The sequence below is a fragment of the Esox lucius genome, chromosome 24, assembly GCF_011004845.1.
Source record: "Esox lucius isolate fEsoLuc1 chromosome 24, fEsoLuc1.pri, whole genome shotgun sequence".
NCBI lineage: Eukaryota > Metazoa > Chordata > Actinopteri > Esociformes > Esocidae > Esox > Esox lucius.
Window position 1 is genome coordinate 28,729,098 of NC_047592.1, and position 22,668 is coordinate 28,751,765.

The 22,668-nt window shown below is 38.4% G+C and overlaps 2 protein-coding genes across 8 annotated transcripts in view; both read right to left on the bottom strand.

Annotated features, from left to right (window-relative positions):
- The window catches only part of sepsecs (Sep (O-phosphoserine) tRNA:Sec (selenocysteine) tRNA synthase), a 29,607-nt gene extending 27,184 nt beyond the window's left edge, over positions 1-2,423 (bottom strand). The window contains exons 1-4 of the mRNA XM_010904653.4: positions 2,103-2,423; positions 1,480-1,634; positions 1,225-1,343; positions 277-435 (exon numbers count right to left, since the gene is read on the bottom strand). Of these exons, the coding sequence (XP_010902955.2) occupies positions 277-435; positions 1,225-1,343; positions 1,480-1,634; positions 2,103-2,216 (547 nt within the window). The 5' untranslated portion in view covers positions 2,217-2,423. The remainder of the gene's footprint in view (positions 1-276; positions 436-1,224; positions 1,344-1,479; positions 1,635-2,102) is intronic.
- A 7,359-nt stretch (positions 2,424-9,782) lies between these two features.
- The window catches only part of LOC105030661 (sodium/potassium/calcium exchanger 2), a 184,991-nt gene continuing 172,105 nt past the window's right edge, over positions 9,783-22,668 (bottom strand). For all 7 annotated transcript variants that reach the window (XM_029117896.2, XM_029117897.2, XM_029117898.2 and 4 more), the window contains 4 exons: positions 15,297-15,431; positions 14,756-14,845; positions 14,353-14,519; positions 9,783-14,079 (listed from right to left, as the gene is read on the bottom strand). In XM_029117896.2, coding sequence (XP_028973729.1) covers positions 13,830-14,079; positions 14,353-14,519; positions 14,756-14,845; positions 15,297-15,431 — 642 coding nt within the window. In that variant the 3' untranslated portion in view covers positions 9,783-13,829. The remainder of the gene's footprint in view (positions 14,080-14,352; positions 14,520-14,755; positions 14,846-15,296; positions 15,432-22,668) is intronic.

Consider the following 22,668-nt stretch of genomic DNA (forward strand, 5'->3'; position numbering starts at 1 on the left):
TGCAACACAGTGGTAAACATGCCCCTGTCCCAGCATTTTTGAAATGGGTTGTTAGCATCAAATTAAAAATGGGCATATTTACAAAAACAATAACATTTCTGACTGTTAACATTTGATACGTGGTCTTTGTACTATTTTCAATTAAAACTAGGGATAAATGATTTGCTCATCAATGCATTCTGTTTTTATTAGCATTTTACTCAATTATTACCCTATTTGTTCATATTTGTCAGTGTTACATATAGTGGTAATGAACTTGTCATGTTAGTGCCTCACCTGCAGTGATCATGGCTTTGAAGCAGGACTTCTGATCAATGCGGGGCCAGATGATATAGCTCGCCTTTGGTCTCTTGAGGCGAAGTGTTAGGAAGCATAGTGTCAGGCTCATCCCTGTTGCCATTGGAACTACGAAACAACTGGCCACACTTCGCACACCTTCAAAAACACACAATAACAAACAAGTTGAAACAATTCACTGATGGGGTATCACTGTTACAGAACTAGAAGTGATCTAGAGTTCAGGCCCATGAACTCATTTATATAATAGGGAACATGTAATGAGATGCATGCATGACAATTAAAATGTGTCTTTTTGTCAGACATAGGAATTGTTTAAATTAAGTGACATTTTGAGATAAGGGGCTGACAAATTATTTAGTTAGATTTGGTATCGGCATCTATTTTATATTCTTGTTTAGTGTCATTAGAAGTGTGATTTGGATCTTTAAAGTTAAGCATGAACTTTGGCAGGAACAACAATAATATTTTCATTAATAGACCTATATGAGACCCAATTCACATTAAGTTGGGGATGAAAAATCTGATGTAGTTATATAAGTCAGGACCCTGGTTTCCAGAAATCAAGGCACCAAGACCCAAGTTACCATACTAACACATTCATAATTACAGAAATTGATCTAAGGATTTTAGTCAAGCCTAAGTAATCCTTATTTGCATATATGGTGGAAGCTAATTAAGAAAGGGATCATGGGCATGGAATTCTGGGGATGCCAACCAGACTTAATTATTTGTGACTGGACCATGATAACCCCTGGCTGTTGCAGGTCCCTATTTGCAAGATATCATATATAGCCTTTCCCAGACTCCCTCTGACTTGAACTGAAAATTTGTTTTGAGAGGGATAGGACAGAATCGATTAAGGACAATTTTCAGGGTAGGGAAGGGTCGTGGCTCAAACAACGCTATATGCAAAAAGTTACATACCTGACAGTTTCAAAACGTCCAGCACAACAGAATTAGTCAGCTTGTTCAGCAAACTGGAACCAGCAGCCTTGGGTTGTATTGCAGCAATATCACCAGACCGTCCTATACCATGAATTAACCTGTGCAATCCAAAACGCAAAAGACACTCCAGTGTTACTCCATTGAACACTTCTCACAAAAATAAAGATGGATTGGATATTTAAATAAATTAAATATATTTTAAAAACACCATTACAAGAAGCAGGTGATAAAAACCTGTAATGTCGTCGGGCCACCAGACTAGAGGCCACTCTGCCTTCTCTTTCGCCTACGCCACAGTTTCCTAAGAAGTTGTTGCTGTCCATGACAGCTAGTTCATTTAGGAAAAGTTCTATTGTACTCTCACTCCATCCCTCCTCTGGACATTTGCCCTGTAGGTAAAAGGGAATATTTGTTAGTTTACACACAATGTAGAACCAAATGTTTGTCCTATGCATTTGACCCAACCCCTCAAACTGGTGAGGTGCAGGGTGAAACCATGATGAGAAACTGGGGAGCAATTAGATTTAACTGACTTGCTCATTAGAACCGATTGTTCAAAGCCAGAGAGAGACATTCTGCTCTCTCATTTATGTTTTAAAGGAAGTCAATGAAAGTAGACCCAGCTTGTCATTGCTGTTCATAAAAGAGCCACAACCTTAAGGCAATCTGCACGTGTTACATCCATTTTGTCCAATATAAACTGTTTGACGAGGAGTTTCGCAACCAGAGTATTAAAAAAAACGTTTTTTCCCCGCAAATTGTTGTTTGTTTGGAGTAAACGTTTTCATCAAAAAACTTTGGCATCTTAAGACTAAAAGCTGCGTCTGATTGATTTAATAGTACTCAAAGGATATTACCTGTTCCAAAAGCATTCTAATAAGTTGTTCATGACTGCGTCGTGCCTGTGACCCCTGGCGAACGTAGGATGGCGACACAATCTTCTCACATATGGAAATGTTTTCACTATTCATATTAACATTTGCTGACTACATATATTTGAGTGATTAGTATTTGTAAATACCGCCTTTATCACCAGACACACTTGCACTTCATCGAACGTTTTTCTCACGATGCTGAAGTACAAATTACAACTTGAACTTTATTTTGACTAAGACAGAATAGGTAAGCAAAACTATTTGATTCCTCGGAGCAAATAAATCCACGTTCAAACTGCATCAGCGTCATCAGCGTCAAACACTTCCGGGTCACGAAAATCAGGAAATTTTCTAAATAAGAGACCAACATATTACTTCAAAACTGACATAAATTTAGTTTATTAATTGTTTAAGAAAATGTACCGCTCAAAACATTGACAACAATTCATATATGATCATATTTAAGAGTAATTTCAATAAAAAGTGGGTATTAAAACACTTTTCCGAGGGCAAAATTCAGACAATGCCAATGACTGAATATGGAATACATATTGCCTCATAGCTCATAAACTATTGAATATTCCACAGAGAAAGCAATGTTCAGGAGAATGTACAGAATAAGACAGACCTGTTTAATCATGGGGAATGGAGTGCTACATCTAGCAACACAATATTTTCCACACCCTCTTTTTCAACGATGTAACTCAATGGATATGAAATACATAATGCCTTATACAAAAAATTTAGTGAATATATTGTAGGAAATATGTTGGAAAATCAAGGGGAAGAAGAACCTTGCATTGTCATTTCATAATAATGCCCCTTATAAAGTTCACAGAGATTTAATAGCAAATGCCGACCTCCAGTGTTTAGCTGCTCAGAACAGAAGTGGCACTGGAGTAGATACATCAGTGTTGAGAACATAAAATCAGAACAGTGCACAAATAACTTTTTGGATTCTGACGAAATCAAGTCACTGCAATTACTGAAAGAAAAACTTGAGAATGAAGATGACGTTAATAGGATCATCAAGGGGTTCTTTCATGTGTTGAAAGTATCTCCTTTAAAGGTATTTTTTTTACTGAGGGGGGAATCAGACTCAGTCATGGCATGAATTGACCAAGCATTGCGCAGCTTTCTGGATTTCTAGATTCAATAAAACATTTTTTTACTCTATGACAGTTGTTGTTTGCCCATCCTCGCCAAAGATTATGCTCCTGGCTGCAGTTTAAACAGACTAATTTAATATTATGAATATCGCGTTTTACTGCCGACTTTTATTTATTTTTAAGGCAATAGCCGAAAACCGGAAGTGTTATTGTTGCTACCGAATCTCTAATGTTACCAGCATGACGCTAATGAAATCTTGTTAGAACGTTACAAAATCATTTCCGGGTCACGGAATGTTTGAATATTTCAAAATAAAAGTCACTGTCGTATAGGTTGAAAAGTAGCACACAACTATAGGCTATTTATTCACGATTTATGAAAAGAAACTCTAAACATTAACAATTGTAAACGTTTATTCATGTTTCAGTGGCATTCCAATAAAATATGGGTTTTAAAACATGTTGCAAGGTCAAATAAATAAAGCCAGTGTTAATTACCATACATGAAATGCATTTTGCCTGATATAAAAAACGATTATACATGCCACAGAGAATATATCCTAGCAAATGTTTAAGAGAGTGTATGCCAACCAAATTAAAGGAATTGTAAGTGTCATTTTGTGCTACATTCAGTAACGTTATTTTGTCCACTCCATCATTAGGCTCTGGAAAGAGTTAAGAAATTATCAGTTTCTCTGGTTTTAATATTCATAGGTATGTGTTTGAATAAAATTAACAGTTCTGATATATTCTATGAACTACTTCCAAATTCCAAATAAAAATATTGTCATTTAGAATATTTATTTGTAGAAAATAACAATTGGTGAAAATATCCACAAAAAAATGCATTGTTTACAGACCAAATAATGAAGAAAACGAATTAATATTCATTTTTCAATAACAAAATACTAATGTTTTAACTTATCAATATTTGGTGGAATAAGCCACATTTTGTATTACAGCTTTCATGCGTCTGTCACATCGCTGTTAGGTGACTTTATGCCACTCCTGGCACAAAGTAGTTCGGCTTTGTTTGATGGCTTGTGACCAAGCGTGCCGCACAAGCCCTGAAAAGTGAAGCCAAAACGTCTCGATTGCCCCCTGGTGAGTGGTCCCAGTATAGGTCATAAACCCCGCCCTCCCCATGTTATTCAATGGGACGCGAGACCAACTAAACAATTAAATTACCCTTCAAATATATTTTTTCCGAAGCTGGTTTCTGTCATTTACTGTAGTTTGTATCACGCTAATGTAAATTCAAGAGTTTGTTTTTAAAATAAGTTTGTTTTTAGTTAGTTATTTAATGCTCTAAAAACGGTGGTGTGACGTCGTGATTCACAGCTGTGATTGACAGCTATCTGAGCCGAGGAGCCACTGAATCTTCGGAGGACTGAGGAGATTGGAACTTTACATTTAATCTCTAAATTTCTATAATTGATATAATTTCACACGGACATAATGGGTTGTTCTGCAGTACATTGTGCTAACCGATCTGGCATTTCCAATCAATCTTTGAATTTTTTTCGGTAAGTTAAATTTATAAGCTATTTAATTAGTAAATAAATGTAATGGGCTAGCTAACGTTAGCTAAAAGACAACAAGCCCCGTTAATAGCCATGTTAATAGCTAGCAGGTGATTGTTAGCTAGAAGTTACCAAATATTTTTTTATTAGGCCTATTCTAAATTAAGGTTAAACATGATGTAAGTTAGGCTATAACATATCGTCTAGGTTTAACAAGCAAAGGTTGTACTGTACTTGGACTTGCGATTGATTACGGTATGCGCATTCTGCGAGGGAGAGTGAAGGCGGGGCACAGGGGTGGGGCCGTTGATTTCGCGGCTTTACGGCTTTACTTCCTTCTCGCTACTGCGCATAACTACTGCGCAGAACTGGTCCCAAGATCGCTATCTGCGCAGACGCAAGTCCAAGATGTCAGCGCCGTATCAGGACACTGGTGGCTTCATTTTTCACCAATGGAAAAGAGCGAAAGGGCGTCGTCCATTATTTATACAGTCTATGCTTGTGACCATCCATCTTCCTCTTGATCAAATTCCAGAGGTTTTTTGAATGGGGTTCAGGTCTGGAGATTGGGCTGGCCATGACAGGGTCTTGATCTGGTGGTCCTCCATCCACACATTGATTGACCTGGTTGTGTGGCATGGAGCATTGTCTTGCTGGAAAAATTAATTCTCAGAGTTGGGGAACATTGTCAAAGCAGAAGGAAGCAGGTTTTCTTCCAGGATAACTTTGTACTTGATTCACAAAGACAAATCTACCCAATTCCAGCCTTGCTGAAGCATCCCCAGATCATCACAGATCCTCCACCAAATTTTACACTGTGGCTTGTAGGCCTCACCAGGTCTCTGTCTAACCATTAGACGACCAGGTGTGGGGCAAAGCTGAACATTTTACTTGTCAGAGAAGATGACCTTACTCCATTCCTCTACAGTCCAATCCTTATTGTCTTTTGCGAACTTCAGCCTGGCTCTTTGCTTCTCATTGGTGAAGGGCTTTTTCCTAGCTTTTCACAACTTCAGCCCTGCCCCTAGGAGCCTATTTCAAACCGTCCTCGCCATGCACTTCACCCCAGCTGCTGTTTGCCATTCTTTTTGTAGGTCACTTGATGTCATCCTATGTTGTTGAGTGACATTCGAATGAGTTGACGTCAACTCGGTCAGTGGACAGTCGTTTTTGCCCTCTGCCAGTCTGTAGCTTTGTTGTTCCCAATGTCTGTTGCTTGACCTTGTTCTTATGAACCGCCGTCTTTGACATTTTCAGGATGGAAGGTGAGGTGCGCCTGTGTTGCAATTTACCAGACATTGGAAAGGAATGGCTGCCCTACATGTAGAGATGCCAATTTTAGCAAAATTAGGAGTGGTCTACATTTTTTCCAGAGCTGTATGGTACACATTACATTGAATTCAATTGTGCTCATAAGATTGCATACCCTGGCAGAAAATGTGAAATTTTGGCATTGAAAATATGACTGATCATGCAAAAAAAAATTTATTTTATTCAAGGATAGTGATCATATGAAGCCATTTATTATCACAGTTGTTTGGCTCCTTTTTAAATCATAATGATTACAGAATGGCCCTGATCAAAAGTTAACATACCCTTGAATGTTTGGCCTTGTTACAGACACACAAGGTGACAGACACAGGTGTAAATGGCAATTGTGGCTTTTAAAATTGCAATTAGTGTCTGTGTAGAAATAGTCAATGAGTTTGTTAGCTTTCACATGGATGCACTGAGCAGGCAAGATACTGAGCCATGGGGAGCAGAAATGAACTGTCAGCAAGGTAATGGAACTTTACAAAGATGGAAAAGGATATAAAAAGATATCCAAAGCCTTGCAAATGCCAGTCAGTACTTTTCAATCACTTATTAAGAAGTGGAAAATTTGGGGTCTCTTGGTACCAAGCCAAGGTCAGGTAGACCAAGAATGATTTCAGCCAAAACTGCCAGAAGAATGGTTCAGGATACAAAGAAAAACCCACAGGTAACCTCTTATCCTACTTACCCTACAGGCTGGTCTGGAAAAAGATGGTGTGGTTGTTTCAAGGAGCACAATACGACGATGCTTGAACAAAAATGAGCTGCATGGTTGAAAGAAGCCGGAAGTTGCCAGAAAGAAGTCTTTAATGCGACAATGCGTCAAAAAAGCCCGGTTGAAATTTGCATGACAACTCCTTGACATGCCTCAAAGCTTCTGGCACACTGTGATTTGGAGTGACGAGACCAAAATAGAGCTTTATGGTCACAACCAAATCCGCTATGTTTGGAAAGGGGTCAACAAGGCCTACAGTGAACAGAATACCATCCGCACTGTAAAATGTGGTAATGGCTCACTGATGTTTTGGGGGTGTGTGAGCTCTAAAGTCACGGGGGATCATTTGAAGATTGATGGTAAGAGGAATGCAGCATGTTATCAGAAAAGAATTGCAGATAATTTGCATTCTTCATGCACGAAAGCTGCGCATGGGACACTTTTAGACTTTCCAGTATGACAATGACCCTAAGCACAAGGCCAAGTTGACCCTCCAGTGGTTACAGCAGAAAAGGTGAAGGTTCTGGAGTGCCCAGCAGTCTCCTGACCTTAATATAATTGAGCCACTCTGCCGAGATCTCAAATGTGCAGTTCAGGGAAGACAACCAAAGACTATGCATAACCTGGAGCCATTTTGCCATGACCAATGGGTAGCTATGTTTGACCTGCTCACTCATGTTTTCTTTACAAATGGTATATATATCTCCAAGGATATGCAAACTTTTTGCACAACTGTATAACTGTTCATCAATTTAGAATTCAGGGTTGAGGGTACTGCCGAGGTCTCTTCCAGCTTTTTGGGATACGACCATACTACCATTGAGTTTCACTGTGAGATCTGCCAACAAATCTCTTGGCTCCTAAAAGTAAAGTGAAAACAAAGCATGCCAGAGCATGACATTTGTGGGTAGGTGATGCTGTAAGTATAAGGAACTGGATTTGGTACAGTCCTAAGTAGATCCCAAGGTTTGTTCAGGGAATCACTGGTCCTGTGTGATATACTTTGGTATTGGTGGATATACAGGAACACTGACCCGTTTTTAAACTGTCAACACAGAGGAACAGTGGGAGCAGCTTAGCAGCAAGTGGATGCTCAAGGACATAGGTCCCACATCTTTGCACACAGATGAGACAAATCCAGTTGAGGACAACAATACAGGAAACAGCAGGCATGGAATTCCTGAGAGAGTGGAATTATTATGCTCACAAAGGAAAAACCACCCACCAGCTCTCTGACAGATTTTAACTAGTTAGGGAGATTGTGTGAGAATGTGTCCTAATCATAGCCACAGGAAGTAGGGTTGATGTTGCCCAACCTTTCGTAGCCTCAGCACCATCTAACGAGATTCTGAAATTCAGTTTTACTGTTTGACTGATAACAATGCATGGATTTTTTTCATTTGTTTGTTTGTTTGAGACACTACTGCCAATTAGCGCACTTCGTCCATTCATTCCAGATCTGTTGTATACCACCCCGTGCTCGGCCATTATCAGCATTGCCTGATCAAAACATCATAACATCTGTGGCTATGGCTCTTCTCTCCATTTGGCAAGTAGGTATTCTACCTTCACTTTCCTTTGCCAAATACATTACAGTGAACAACTGAGAACATTGTGGTTCTTTGATTTTACAGTTACAAGAAATCCAATGTGGGAAAATTGAAGTTTGGGCTGATTTTAGGTGTTGTTCAGTTAGCAGATAAGTAAGCATCGTAGATGATTTTCAAGATTAATTCATTAAATTCAGGTTTAGTATTTACCTGTAGTTTCAAAAGATTGAAAAATCAAGAAAAAGTAAAATAAATTGGTTAAATATAAATAAGTTAAATCGGATGACTAGATTTATTGTGGGATGTAATAGTTATTTTAGTTACACTTGTTAGTGTCCTGCAGGGGGAAGTAGTTGCTTGTAGCTCCTGTATATGGGCAGTTGAAGTAAAGCTCTCTGCAAGGAGACCAAGATGTGTACTGAAATCGGATTTAAAAGATTGCATGAATTAATGGTATTTGTTCCATTTGATATATGTTCATACAATACAACAATTTCTGTAGAACAAGAAATTGTAGTATTGTATTTTTTTCCAATCTCCAACTGTAGCATAAATAATGATGATAATAATTGAAGGACATCTTGCATGGGGAATGGTCCTACAAACAATGAAGTACAGTACATCAAGACATAACATTAGTGCATTAAACCTTTTAAACAGATATCAAAGAACCAGATAAAAAGGAGAAACAATATGAGGAGGGAAGGGTGGGAAGAGGATAAATTAATGGTAGGGACTGAAGAAGAGTTAAGAGCTAGAGGTTATATGCAATCTGAAGGAGGTGGGTTTTGAAAAGTTTTTTGAATGTGATGATCGTATCTGCATGGCATATGTGTGGGGGGAGTGAATTCCAGAGCCTGGGTGCTGAGCTGTTGAAGGCTGACCCCTGGGGTACACCATGTGTCTCACATGCTAATTTGTGATTTTGTACTTGCACAAATTGTTGACAGTCAAAGTGCAATAATTGTGACACCAACACCAGCCAGACTTTCCATGAGGATTGGATGGGAGACTGCGCTAAGGTCGAGGAGGACGAGGATGGAGAGCAGGCCTGAGTCAGCTGCACAAAGTAGATCATTGGTAATTTTGACTAGGGCTGTTTCAGTGCAGTATTTGGAATGGAAACCAGACTGGAATGCTTCATTGGAGTTCAGATGGTTTTGCAGTTGAACGGCCACCACCCTCTCCAATGTTTTCGAGAAGAAGGAAAGACTGGAGATGGGACGGTAGTTGTTTATGATATCTGGGGAAGCATTTGTTTTTAACATAACATAAAACAGACAGTCTGAAATTATTATTCATTGTTTAACTTTATTCATTTTATTAGATACCTTGTGTTTTACAGTTGAGTTTTACATATTAGTTGTACACATATAGATTATATAGCTAATTTGTCTGTATATATGTACACCTTAAATAAATCTTACATTAACAGCAATAAAATAGAGACATTTACAGTGCAAAAATTTGTATTAGTGGTTGACTCATTACCTACAATCTGCAATCAATGTAATTATTTTATGCTAAACAGATTGTCTTAGCATTTTTTCTCAACATCCATTCTTGCACACAAGTACACCATGTAACTTTGGAAACAGTGCCTTTGCTCCTAACAAGATTCTTCATACAGTAGCCTTTCAAAATTCTTAATGCATACGGCACCTTTGACACCAGACATAAAAGCCACTGAGGGAAGCAGTAAAACTGAAGCTAAATGAATAATACAAGTGCACCATAAACTAGCAGTTTTGCTAAGGTTGTGAATCTGTGAACTCAAGCAATTTACCTGCACCTAAGAGGAAGTAGGGTAAGAACAAGTAGTTCAGGATGAGGCAAGAATAATGCATGTGGTTGGAAGGGACTCAATTACACAATCCTTCTGACAATTGTATTATAAGGTATTATAGCCACAGTTGGTCTTTTGTGTGGATTCTACTAGAGAATAGTACAATGACCACAGTAGCAAATATGGAGAAAAAAGTGTGCATGGAAAACATCTGTTATCTTATGCTCAAAACTTGCTGTCCATCTTGGCTGCCTAACTTGTATTTTTATGTGTGCATGGGTGTAGGAGAGAGGAAATGGTTAATTAGGAGTGACAGCTTGATCTTCCTTTTGACATAGGCGCCTTCACTAAAAAGACAGGTTGTGGTAATAAACAAATAAATGTAAAGCTTAGTATAATGTAGTATCTTTTTAACTATAAGGAGGCAATGTGGTATCTAAAGCTCTCTTTTTTTTGTAAGAAATACAATGAATGAATGAGGTAAACACAGGGGAGGTATACAGAAAACAAATCAATTATGATAAAAGTAAATTTTTGAAGTGAATGGTGGTGGCTTAATGTTTTTATTTTTTAAGTACTATCTAAATATGAGAACAAGCTTAATAATGTAATAAATATTGTTGCTGCCATTAAAACAATAAATGTGTAATACAATACAAACATGAACCATGCTGTTCTGTCTTAGATTGATTCAAATCAGGAATCTTATAAAAGCATGTATTTTCTATTTACAAAAACGTGTAATGAGTAACAATATACTGTAAGTTCTGCAAAAGATTTACGTACATTATTCCATTGAATATATGCCACCCATTGGTAAACAGCCCAAATTCCTCAAATGCATTTCCCTGTGCATTCACATTATTTAGCTGTTCATATTCTACAGTAAGTTCTTGCAAAGAACTGAGGTAATGCAGGTGTTTCTGGCCAGTTCTCAAAAAATTAGCAATTTCAGAGGATTTCTGGAGAAATTGTTTCTAAATGTGTCTGTATAGTGAAGTCACAAAAGACAAGTAAATCAGTGAAATACATGAACATAATAAAACCAGGGTTTGGGTCAAGGTAGCAGTTTTGGAGTCTATGCAATTTAACCCATTCATTTAAATTTTGTATTGGACATGGCACACTGGAAATTATTATGACTATTAACAAACAACAACAAAGAATACAGATACCTTTTCAAGTAGTGTTATTGCTATTTGAAGATATTTGGTTCCAGTCTAAAAGATTATTGTTTAATTTTTGTCAAGTGATGTTGATACTGTAACTTACATTCTGGAAGATTCAAACTAATGCATTCTGGTATTTTAGAAAGAATAGAAGAGGTAAAAAAAAAACAACCATATGTTAATGAATAAATGTAGGACTTCAAAGGGGATGTGGCCAATAAGATTGTAAAATCGAATTAGAATAAATGGGCAACTGGTTACACCATGTATAGAGAGCACACATGCACAATTGTGATGGCCAAACACGTAATTCTTAGTCTTACTGAATGCTTCTTCTGTATGTATTCTTCATCAGATTCTTCACCATTTTAATGATTAAATGAGTGTATTTTCACTCACCCTTAAAAATACAATACCTCAGAATTGACCCAAACCCTGATATACAGTACATTTAGGATATATTGCTGTGAGTTCTGTGAGGTCCATGTTCCGTTTAGCGTATGGGTGACTGTGAAAATGATTATATGAGAATTTTTAACCAAATAAATAATTCCATAATATTAAGTGTGTACATTTCAGATTGCTGTAAAAACTGCCAAAATAACCATAATATGTTTATTATACCTGTATACCTTTTCGTTAAAATTCAAATTTTATGATGGCAATGTATACTGCACACATGCAGACAAAAGCAACCTTCAATTGAAAATAAGTTGCACAAGATTGATAGATATTAACTATAGATATTTTTGACATTTTGTACATAGAAGCCTAACACACTTGTGTCAAATAAATATAATTTATAATATATTTGAGAATGTTTTCTTTTTTGAGAAAATTCTCACAGGGATAACAAGAATATTCAGCCTTTTATATTTTATCATGCATTTTACTCCTATATGCTTCTCTAGGAGTCTGAATAATCCAGTGTAAATTTCAAGAGTGTGCTAAACAGTAACTAACCTAAATAGACCATTGAATGACTCTTTCAAACATTAAATGGCATCTATCTACCACCGTATTTCGACATTTACACATTGGTTATGAGTGTCCTATCTGAGTCTACACATGCTTTGCTTATTCAGAGTAATGAATATTGTAAGTGTTTATATATTTTGAGAGTCTATATGTAAGGCCAATTTGATCAACTGCAGATAAAGGAAAACTTCCATGTGTTGCCCCATAGAATGTTTACCCAATGTCAGAAGTGTTAAATGTATCAAAACAGGCACATCCGCAGTCACTTTCATCCTTGCAGACAGTTGCCGAATTTCTAAGTTGAGATCAAAATAAAGGATTTATCCAAAAGTTTTAGTTGCATTTGGTTCTCTCAACTCTGAATCTGGTCTGTAGTCAATGGATACATGTCCATACTGTACATTGCAGCGTTAACATTGAATCAGACTTTGTGATGTTTCTCCTTTGTCTGCCATCAATTAAACTGGGTTCCAAATAAATATTTTCTATTTTTACTTTACCATTTGGTGTGTAATGCATGGCAAGCTCTGTACAATATGAATTCTTATGTCCAATGACAGGTAGAGAAGTGAGGATAATACATAGGCTGACCATGACCCAAGATGAGTCTAGATCCAACACCAACAGTACATATTACTGCTACAGTACAGTGCTACAGTACTAAAAAAATGACATTAATCTTCTGATGAGACATTGGGAGCAATGACATCTGGAAAGTGGCCGGGAAAATGTGAACTTTAGTCTTTTGTACAGACTTGTACAGCAAAAATCTATTGTTATCTCCAGCTCTGCATGCAAAACTGCCTTGGACCGCTTCTTCTTATGATGCTCGGTCACTATGTTCACAACAGAGGACTTGTTCATGGCTCAAAACCATACTTTAGTCTTAAGTGAATCCAAGCCTTGTGAAGCATCAGCCACATTCGCTCTTCCAAGGGTTGTTTGTCATCACACTCACTAGAACAATACATACTTGAGTATGTGATGTCATCCGGTCAGTCTGTGAAGTTCAGTTTAGCCGAATTCTGATTAGAAAAGTTCTGAGAATCAGTCCTGAAATAGGGAACAATATTGTTGCATCTCTGGTCTTTTGGGCTAAGCTCAGTTTGCATACGTTCGTCATAAGCTTTTTGTGTACTTCCTGACCTCAAAGTCTACATTAGGTCAGCCTCCTCAATCTACTAGGAAGAGTCCAGAATCCACTGATCAAGTAAAAGTGTTATGCATAAGATGGCATAGCTGCTTCTCTACCTGGATAATACACCCACCCCTTCATCCTAAAAAACAACAACCCTCCATATTCTACATGTCTATCCCCTCAAAATAAATGAAATGTGAATGTTAATAATATTAAAAACTATATATCATATCAATTATCTAGGTCTTCCACTCAGGTTTAGCCATCCAATTAATTAGGCAAAGCCATGTTATAAGCCTTTATTTTTTTGGATGTAAAAAAAAAAAAAATCTGTAGTCTTTCATCCTCTTGATCACCCTCCCCATTCTTGTTTAATCTTATATTAGGGAGTAAATGTTTTGTGCCAGGGGTGGGAGAGACATGGGTCTCAGATGGATATAGGGCAGGCAATGATCTTGTCTTCCAGCATTACGCTGACCACCAGGAACACCAAGTAGAGCACAAACATGATGAAGCCTAGCAGTTTGCTCATCCGCCACTTGCAGGCGGCGATTGAGATGATAACAAACAGGAGCATCAGGAAGAGCAGCACAATGGCGCAGAACAGCCCGTTAGAGCTTACTGCCACAGGCTGCATTTTGTTGATGATGGACCAGAGAAGCCACGGGAACGGTAGGCTGAAACACAAAAAACTAAATTTAATATATTTATTATACATGGTGTTTTTCATATACAATCAGAATAATTGTTAGCAAATGGCAAATGTGCGATTACAGTGGTTTTAATGAATACCAAAGAAATTGTGAAAATCCCTCAGCTCTGTGAGAATGCTAATAAAAATGATATTCTAGGGAAGAATGATTTAAGTGTCAAACGAACAGATATACAACAAAAAAAAATATTGGTAATAAGAAATGATAGGAGTCACTGCACTGATGACACCATCGTACCCAACAGTGATGTCAAAGATGTTGGAGCCCACTGAACTGGACACGGCCATGTCCCCCAGGCCTTTCCGTGCTACTATGACACTTGTGATTAGGTCAGGGATAGAGGTACCAGCTGCTAATATAGTCAAGCCCATAATTTCTTCTGTTATCCCAATGGTCTCTCCAACCTTGCAAGAGAAAATAAATATTATTTTTTTCTCCAGTCGAGGAGTTGATTGCTATACCTTTTTTGATTTAGCAACTTTACAAAAGGTGAAATGAGTACAGTAAATGTAGTACCTTAACATCTCAAATTTTTCAGCACATGTGTTGCTTAATGGGGCCAGCCCAGCATAGATTGATATAGCTCAGTTCAGAAGACCTTAAAATTTTAATTAATTTAGCACCCAGTGCCCCAAAGTACCTGGTGAGCCCACCACACCATTAAGTAGGAGAAGCCAGCAATCCAACAGATAGAACCCAGAAATGAGATGGGAAAGAACTTTTTTGCAGTCTGTTAGACAAAGAAGGAAAAAAAGGTTATGGTTACTGTATAGGCATACATTACAGAAAGAAGTATCATGTGCAGCCAATCTACAGAATACAGCACCCTAATAATGTCTGCATCACAAATGGCAACTTACTCTTTACTCAGCAGTTGGTAGCGGATAGCTTAATGGACATTTAGGCATTTATGGACAAATGTTTAGAAATATCATTGCTTTGAATCCCTAAGTTGACTAAGAAAAATTCTGAGAAATGTACTTAAGCAAGGTACATTATCCTAATTGCTCCCATAATTCTCTCTGGATAAGTAGTTCTACTGAATGAGTAAAATGTGAAATGTACTCTATTTTGGACTGTACTGATAAAGAATTTCATGAGTGAATAGGGTACCATTTGGACACATAACAGCATTCTCTACCTGGAACACTAAGATACAGAAACTGAAAGTAAGCACTTACTGGTTTCCTGACATCGGGCAGTGTTAGCCACAGTGGAAAGACGATGGGCATGATTAAGAGGTAGGTAAAACGTTTGCGCATGGTATCTGGCCAGGACAGGCTCAAAGGCTGGTCCTCATCCTCCTCGTCCTCAGCCTAAGATGACAGAGTAAGTGTAACAAATTAGCCTTTCATGGATACAGTTTCAAAATCCTATTCATATCTGGATGCTAGCTGCAGGTGCATGGGAGTAATATAACTTACAAAAACAGAGAAATATTCATTATGGATACAATTAAATGTGGAATGTGTCTGGAGAAATTGGTTCTTGAAATTGCCTGAGTTGCAGCACCCTCATTCACCAAAAGACCCCCCCCCCCTCCCACACACACACACACACAGACACACAGAGCACTACTAATCAGGTGCCTAAACACGTCCCTGGGAGAGACCTCTGCTTGTAAAAAGGATTACTGTGTATAATGAGACAAAGGTGGCAATGGCTCACTTTTTTCACTGAAATATGGTTTACTGCACAACTTTGTCTGCTCAGTCCTCTTCTCACCAAAACGGCAGACTCATTATTTGATTAGGATACTTACATTTTGATGTACGATACTCCAGAAGTTTTAGGCCACCCAAGCAGTTTGTGTCAAGCTATATATCTGGGCATTAAGTGTTTATTTGCTTGCCAAAACACTATATAACATTAAAATGAGTACAAATAAATATGAAAATACAAATTGATGATAATATTTTGTGAGGTATTTGATATGATGTAAGATGCTTAGAAGAAATTTCATAAAGACATTTGAGGACACTGGACAGGTTGATGTCACGGTTGTTTGAAAGTGGGAAACATGGAGCAGAGTGCGGTTGCTGTAACAGTCTTTAATTCCGTCTTCTAGACTCACAACAAACAAAATGAATCTAAGGAGCATTCCAAAAGTGAACTGAAGTGCCAAACTGAACACAAACCATGAACCACAAACTGAGGAAAACAAAAGCAACTAATATAGGGTCCCCAATCAGAGGCAACGAGAGACAGCAAGAGCACCACTGTGATCAGGCCCTGACTGTGATCCCCAGGCGCATGGAGATGCCTAGAGGACCCCAGCCAGGACCTGACAGTTGAAGAAAAAAAACGCAGTGAAAGCCAAAAGAAGAGTCATGGCAAATCCTGCAAGAAGAATTTACCACAGGACTAACTGAAAATATTGTACTATAATCTAGCAAAGCAAATTGCTTCAGTTCTGCGTTCTAAGGGAGGCCACAAAAAATACTGATTTGAACTGATGAATTTGGCTGTGTTCATTGCACTGAGTTACTGTTTATATAAATGGATTTTATTCATTTTTTTTGAGAGACCTATAGATTTTGCACAGTACTGTAATAGGTGTATCAATTATAGCATTGAAGGAAAAATGCAATATAGTCACAGATTTGACACAGTCATGTAAAACGTGGAACATGTTGAAACCTTTGTAGGTATGCTTTTGTTCTTATAGTAAGCTATTTTATGTAGTACAGCTAGAACACAAACAAAAAAGCTTTCTGATCCACTTGCAGATCCATTTGAAAACAAATAGAGAGGAGCACCTGTGGCCAAATTTTTTATAAAAACAACCCGAGAGGTTGGGGTCCTGTTTTAATGAGATGGTGCATGTGTTAGTTTGGAATATGAAAATATGTTGCTATTAGGTGTTAGAGTACTGTAGAATATGGGTGCAATTAAACTGATGACAGCTGAAGTGGCTTAGTCTGCTGTGACCATTGGCCTGTCAAGAGACTTGCTTGTAACCTAACAACAGCACAACAAAACAGTTAATGCTCCCTCTATTCTTTCCTTCCCTCTTCACATCGGTATGGTTGAATTGTTAAGAACAGCATAGTTTTGGTGTGCAGGCTAGGTGTCAACAACCATGCTATATTTGGCCAAGCCCATATTTTCTAGTGCCTTTTTGGTTTCAATGGTTCTTCCAGGACTGAGGGGTAATCTAAAATGTAGAATACAATTCAGTTTCTGGAATTCTATGAAATATTACCATGAATTGCTCACAATATGAAGGAAATAGTCTTCCTTCCTGTTGGTGCAATCATTAGAAAATGGAAGAAGTTCAAGATGACGGTCAATCTCCCTCGGTCTAGGGCTCCATGCAAGATCTCACCTCGTGGGGCATCAATGATCATGAGGAAGGTGAGGGATCAGCCCAGAACTACACAGCAATACCTGGTCATTGACCTGAAGAGAGCTGGGACCACAGTCTCAAAGAAAACCATTGGTAACACATTACGCCGTCATGGATTAAAATCCTGCAGCGCACGCAATGTCCCTCTGCTCAAGCCAGCGCATGTCCAGGCCCATCTGAAGTTTCCCAATGACCATCTGTATGATCCAGAGGAGGAATGGGAGAAAGTCATGTGGTCTGATGAGACAAAAATTGATCTGTTTGGTCTAAACTCCACTCGCCGTGTTTGGAGGAAGTAGAAGGATGAGTACAACCCCAAAAACACCATCCCAACCGTGAAGCATGGAGGTGGAAACATCATTCTTTGGGGATGCTTTTCTGCAAAGGGGACAGGACGACTGCACTGTATTGAGGGGAGGATGGATGGGGCCATGTATTGCGAGATCTTGGCCAACAACTTCCTTCCCTCAGTAAGAGCATTGCAGATGGGTCGTGGCTGGGTCTTCCAGCATGACAACGACCCGAAAAACACGGCCAGGGCAACTATGGAGTGGCCACGTAAGAAGCATCTCAAGGTCCTGAAGTGGCCTAGCCAGTCTCCAGACCTGAACCCAATAGAAAATCTTTGGAGGGAGCTGAAAGTCTGTATTGCCCAGCGACAGCCCCGAAACCTGAAGGATCTGGAGAAGGTCTGTATGGAGGAGTGGGACAAAATCCCTGCTGCAGTGTGTGCAAACCTGGTCAAGAACTACAGGAAACGTATGATCTCTGTAATTGCAAACAAAGGTTTCTGTACCAAATATTAATTTCTGCTTTTCTGATGTATCAAATACTTATTTCATGCAATAAAATGCAAATTAATTACTTAAAAATCATAAAATGTGATTTTCTGGATTTTTGTATTAGATTCCGTCACTCACAGTTGAAGAGTACCTAAGATAAAAATGACAGACTTGTGGGAAAACCTGCAAAATCGGCTGTTTTATCAAATACTTGTTCTCCCCACTGTATACAATCATCATTATTCACAATTCATTCATTTGTTGTCATAGAAGCTTCCTCATAAAAATATAAATTAAAATGTTAACCATAAATGTTAACATTTTACCATAAACAAAGTGGTATTGTAACAATAAATATTACTACATTGATTTGTTAAGCAAATACACACTAATTAATAGTGTCATTGTTTACATTTGTATTTGTCCCTGATAACTAAATACATTATTAGGCTGTTTTCAACTTAACCTCCAAACCATGTAAAAATACAACATTCTTACAGTTTTAATTAAAAGCCCATATTTTGTTTAAGCAGCCTGGAATACCAGGGAGAACCTGGAGGGGACAGTTAGGTCATGTAGGTTACCCATCCTGTCTTTGACCTCTTGCAGCCATTTATCCTGTAATGCCAAGGTAACCTGGGACATCGCTCCTATGGACATGATGGATGCTCTGTGTAGCGCTGGGCATTGTGCTCGATAGATCGGCCAAGGGTTCCTTTTAAAAGGCTAGTGTTGGTGTATTGAATTGTACATTCTTATGCATTATTTGTATTTAGAATTTTTTGTCAGGAATATCATATACGTTTAAGGGCAACAGGATTCTTGTAAGCCTGGAAGTAAATAAATATAAAATAAATAATACAACCCTGTTGGGACAGGGGTAACAAAAGACTGGAAAAGTTGTGTAATACAAAAAAGGAACCTGGTGGAACCTCTCACAACTAATTAGGTTAACTGGGAACAGGTCAGCAACATGATAGGGTATAAAAAGAACATCCCAGAGAGGATGGCTCTTTCAGAAGTTAAGCTTCCAGTTTCATTGTGTAATTGCTCTCTCCTTTTATTTATTTCAGTACTGATAGAGATGACCCTACATACACACCAAGAAGGCCAAGCACATCTACACAGACAGCAGCACCTCAGCTTCCACCAAGGAGAAGAACGCCTACATCAAGGAGGGGCACAGAGAGCTTGCAGGTAGCATTCAGAACCCCACACTGAGGCGCTCAAGATTAAGCGCTCCACACCACTCTTCAGTTCAAATGGACTGATGTCACCCCTTCGAGTTCATAAAATATTTTTACAATGTTATTTTCATGGGACTTCTAAAGCTAGGATCAGTTAAATCCTACTGGAGGCAAAAAAACTTTTTCTCAGGAAATGCTTATCACATCTATTGTGATAACTTTTATACAAGCACTCATCTCTTCAGACACCTGTCTTCTCTGCACTTTGGAGCCTGTGGTACATATCGAGATGGGAGGAAGGAAACCCCTAAGACTACGGTGAATGCCCTGTCGAAAAAGTCCCAAAGAGGCTTGATCAGGTGGATTTGAGATGGTGACCTGCTCTTTGTCAAGTGGATGGACTTAAGAGAGGTGTCCATTGGCTCAACAATCCATCAAGCCTACAAATCAGGCAAGGTCATAAGAAGACAGAAGAAAAGAGGTGGCGCCTGGGAGAAAATCAGCATTCCCATACCCAACAAGCACATGGGAGGTGTGGACTTGTCGGATCAGCTGATCCAATATACCTCTGTTCACCACAAAGTGATGAGGTGGTTTAAGACCATGTTCATGCACTTTGTAGACATCGCCACATGCATCAGCTACTTTCTACACAAAGACTAAGCCCATGATACACAGAGCTTTTATGGAGGTGCTCACAGCTCAACTTGCTGGGGTGACTGTGGAAGCAGTGGCAGGAGAAAGGAAGACAAACCACATACCTTTGCCCATTGCCCCTTTGGACCCAGCAAACCCTGCACACAGGCCTGCAGATGTGAGGAAGTATTGTGAGCTCGGCAAGAAAATCAAGGTCTACAACAAGACCCCCTGGCAGTGTAGGGGATGCCAGGTCCCCCTCTGCAACTTCATGGATAGGGCTTGCTTTGCTCAGTGGCATGCCGGAGTAATGTGACTATCTGGGTAGAAGACGAGTTGGACTGCTTGCTCAAAAGATTCACTATTGCATTTTTCTGGTCATATTTAATTGTTGAGAAATGCATATTTGTGTTAGAAAGTGTTTGAAAAACATGTTCATAGTTTGAAAACTGTTTGACATTCGGTGTGAATTCAATAGTAACTATAGAAAATCTAATTTCATTTATTTTTTTCTTGCGGTTTTGTAAATTTTTCCCTCAAATATTACCTTACAAGTACATGAACATGCATGCTTATATTAGCTTGGGTTCCTCTGAGTTAATAGATCCTGAAAACATGAAGATACATATACATTACATATTGTTTATAAGGCCAAAAGTAGTGAAAACGGCCAGAAAATTGTCCCCAGAGGATTTAAAATTAGATAGAGAAGAAAACGTTTTTAATAGTTGGCTGAGAATGTGTGATGATACAGAGGAAATTAGTAGTTGATTAAGACTAGTGGCCGCTACAGGAGGTTTTGAAAAAAAGAATGGCAACATTTTGTGTTACATGGGTGTTACGTGAGGGTTACATGGGCGTCTTACCCCAGGGTGCGTTTTGCTCCATGTTACCCTATAGGCTGTAGTAATGAAGATCTGGTGTGCATAATGATTGGAAATCCAAGGTGATGTGATGAGGAACAGGAGTGGATAATAGTGGAGAGTCAGGGGTGTTCCGTGAATGTGGAGCTAGCAGCCAGAGGCTGCCGTGATCACAGTAGGCACTGTGACAGTGTAGGCTACTATAAATCATACTTTACTTTATTTAGTTATCAAATTTGTCATGTTTATCAAGCAACCATGCTTTAGGCATATGTACGCCTATTCATGCGGATATCATTTGAATGACGCAAACTGGTCGATAATGTCTCTTATTTTACCTTGTATATCATCAAAATTACATAAATATTTTAACTAAATTCTAATGTATTTATTTTGAATAGTTCAAGGGTTGTGTACTTTTCATTTTGTATATTTGTAGTGCCTACTAAACCAATGAAAATTATATAGCCTGTGTTCTCAGAACTAATACTTCTATGTATAATTTTTTTTAGAATACATAGTGGTAAGACCTACAATACAAACCCATTCAGTATTTTAAAAATTTAAAAATTTAAAGCATTTAAAACAAACACATTTTGTAATTCATAATTTTTCAGACAATTCTATATAGTTTGTTGATGAACCAGTAAATGAACTGATGCTCTGGGTGGATGGTAATGCTGCAGGGGAGAATGTGTATGCTAATAGGGCTGAATCGTATGCTAATGATGAGAAACAGCATTTGGCTCTGGCTGATACTGTTGTTCTGAAAGGCCTAGCGGTTCTAGTGTTAAGGTAGCACATTTAAATGTAATTTATTCTGGCTTAAAATGCATGAAAATGTAATGATAGAAAATTGCTAACATATTCCTGAGTATTGTCATGGGTTGTCTTGTCAAATCTGTCTGAGAGTTCCACTCATTTGCATATTTTCTGACTCACTAGGTGTCAATGGCTTGGCATTTCAGCCCAGGAGAGTCAACCCAAAACTCTGTTATCAATTTGTTAAGGTAAGACTGACTTGATAGAATCTTCTGCATTAGGCTTCTTTGAAGACTGAAACATTAGCCTAGCTACTATTTAAAGGAATAGATCTGCCAAATTTGTCAGCTGTTTTCTTACCTTAGAAATGTCTTACCATAGAAATTATGGTCTGCTGTTGTATTGTGTGTGTTGGTCTGACTAGCTGCCAGTTTTGCACTAAGATACTTTGCTGGTGACCCCTGACTACAAAGGATGTTGTGTGGTATGTGCCCCATGAGCTGGTGTAATGGACTGGATTTATCATAATCTACAGACTGCAGAAATTACGTTAAACAAGTATGATACTGTAAGGATTGTAAGACTTCCGTTCACTGAAGCATGAGCCTGCACTGTACTGTGATCCATTTAAGCCTGGAGAAGAATTTGACCCAGCCCCCGATTATCATTGTATAATTTGCACTCTGGTTGTAGGTTTATATACAGTATCTCACAAAAGTGCGTATACCTTGCATGCGTATTCCTTGCATGCAGACTCTCTCCATGCAGCATGTTAAAACATACTAAATGACTCAGCTATACTTTGTTAATTAAGGTGTCTTTGTGTTATTAATCTATCAATATCTATGTGAAATTCCACAACAGACAACACTGAAGAAATGACACTTGAGTATACAGCTTGTATAACAGTGTACATTTGCTGTCCCTTCAAAATAACTCAACACACAGCCATTAATGTCTAAACCGCTGGCAAC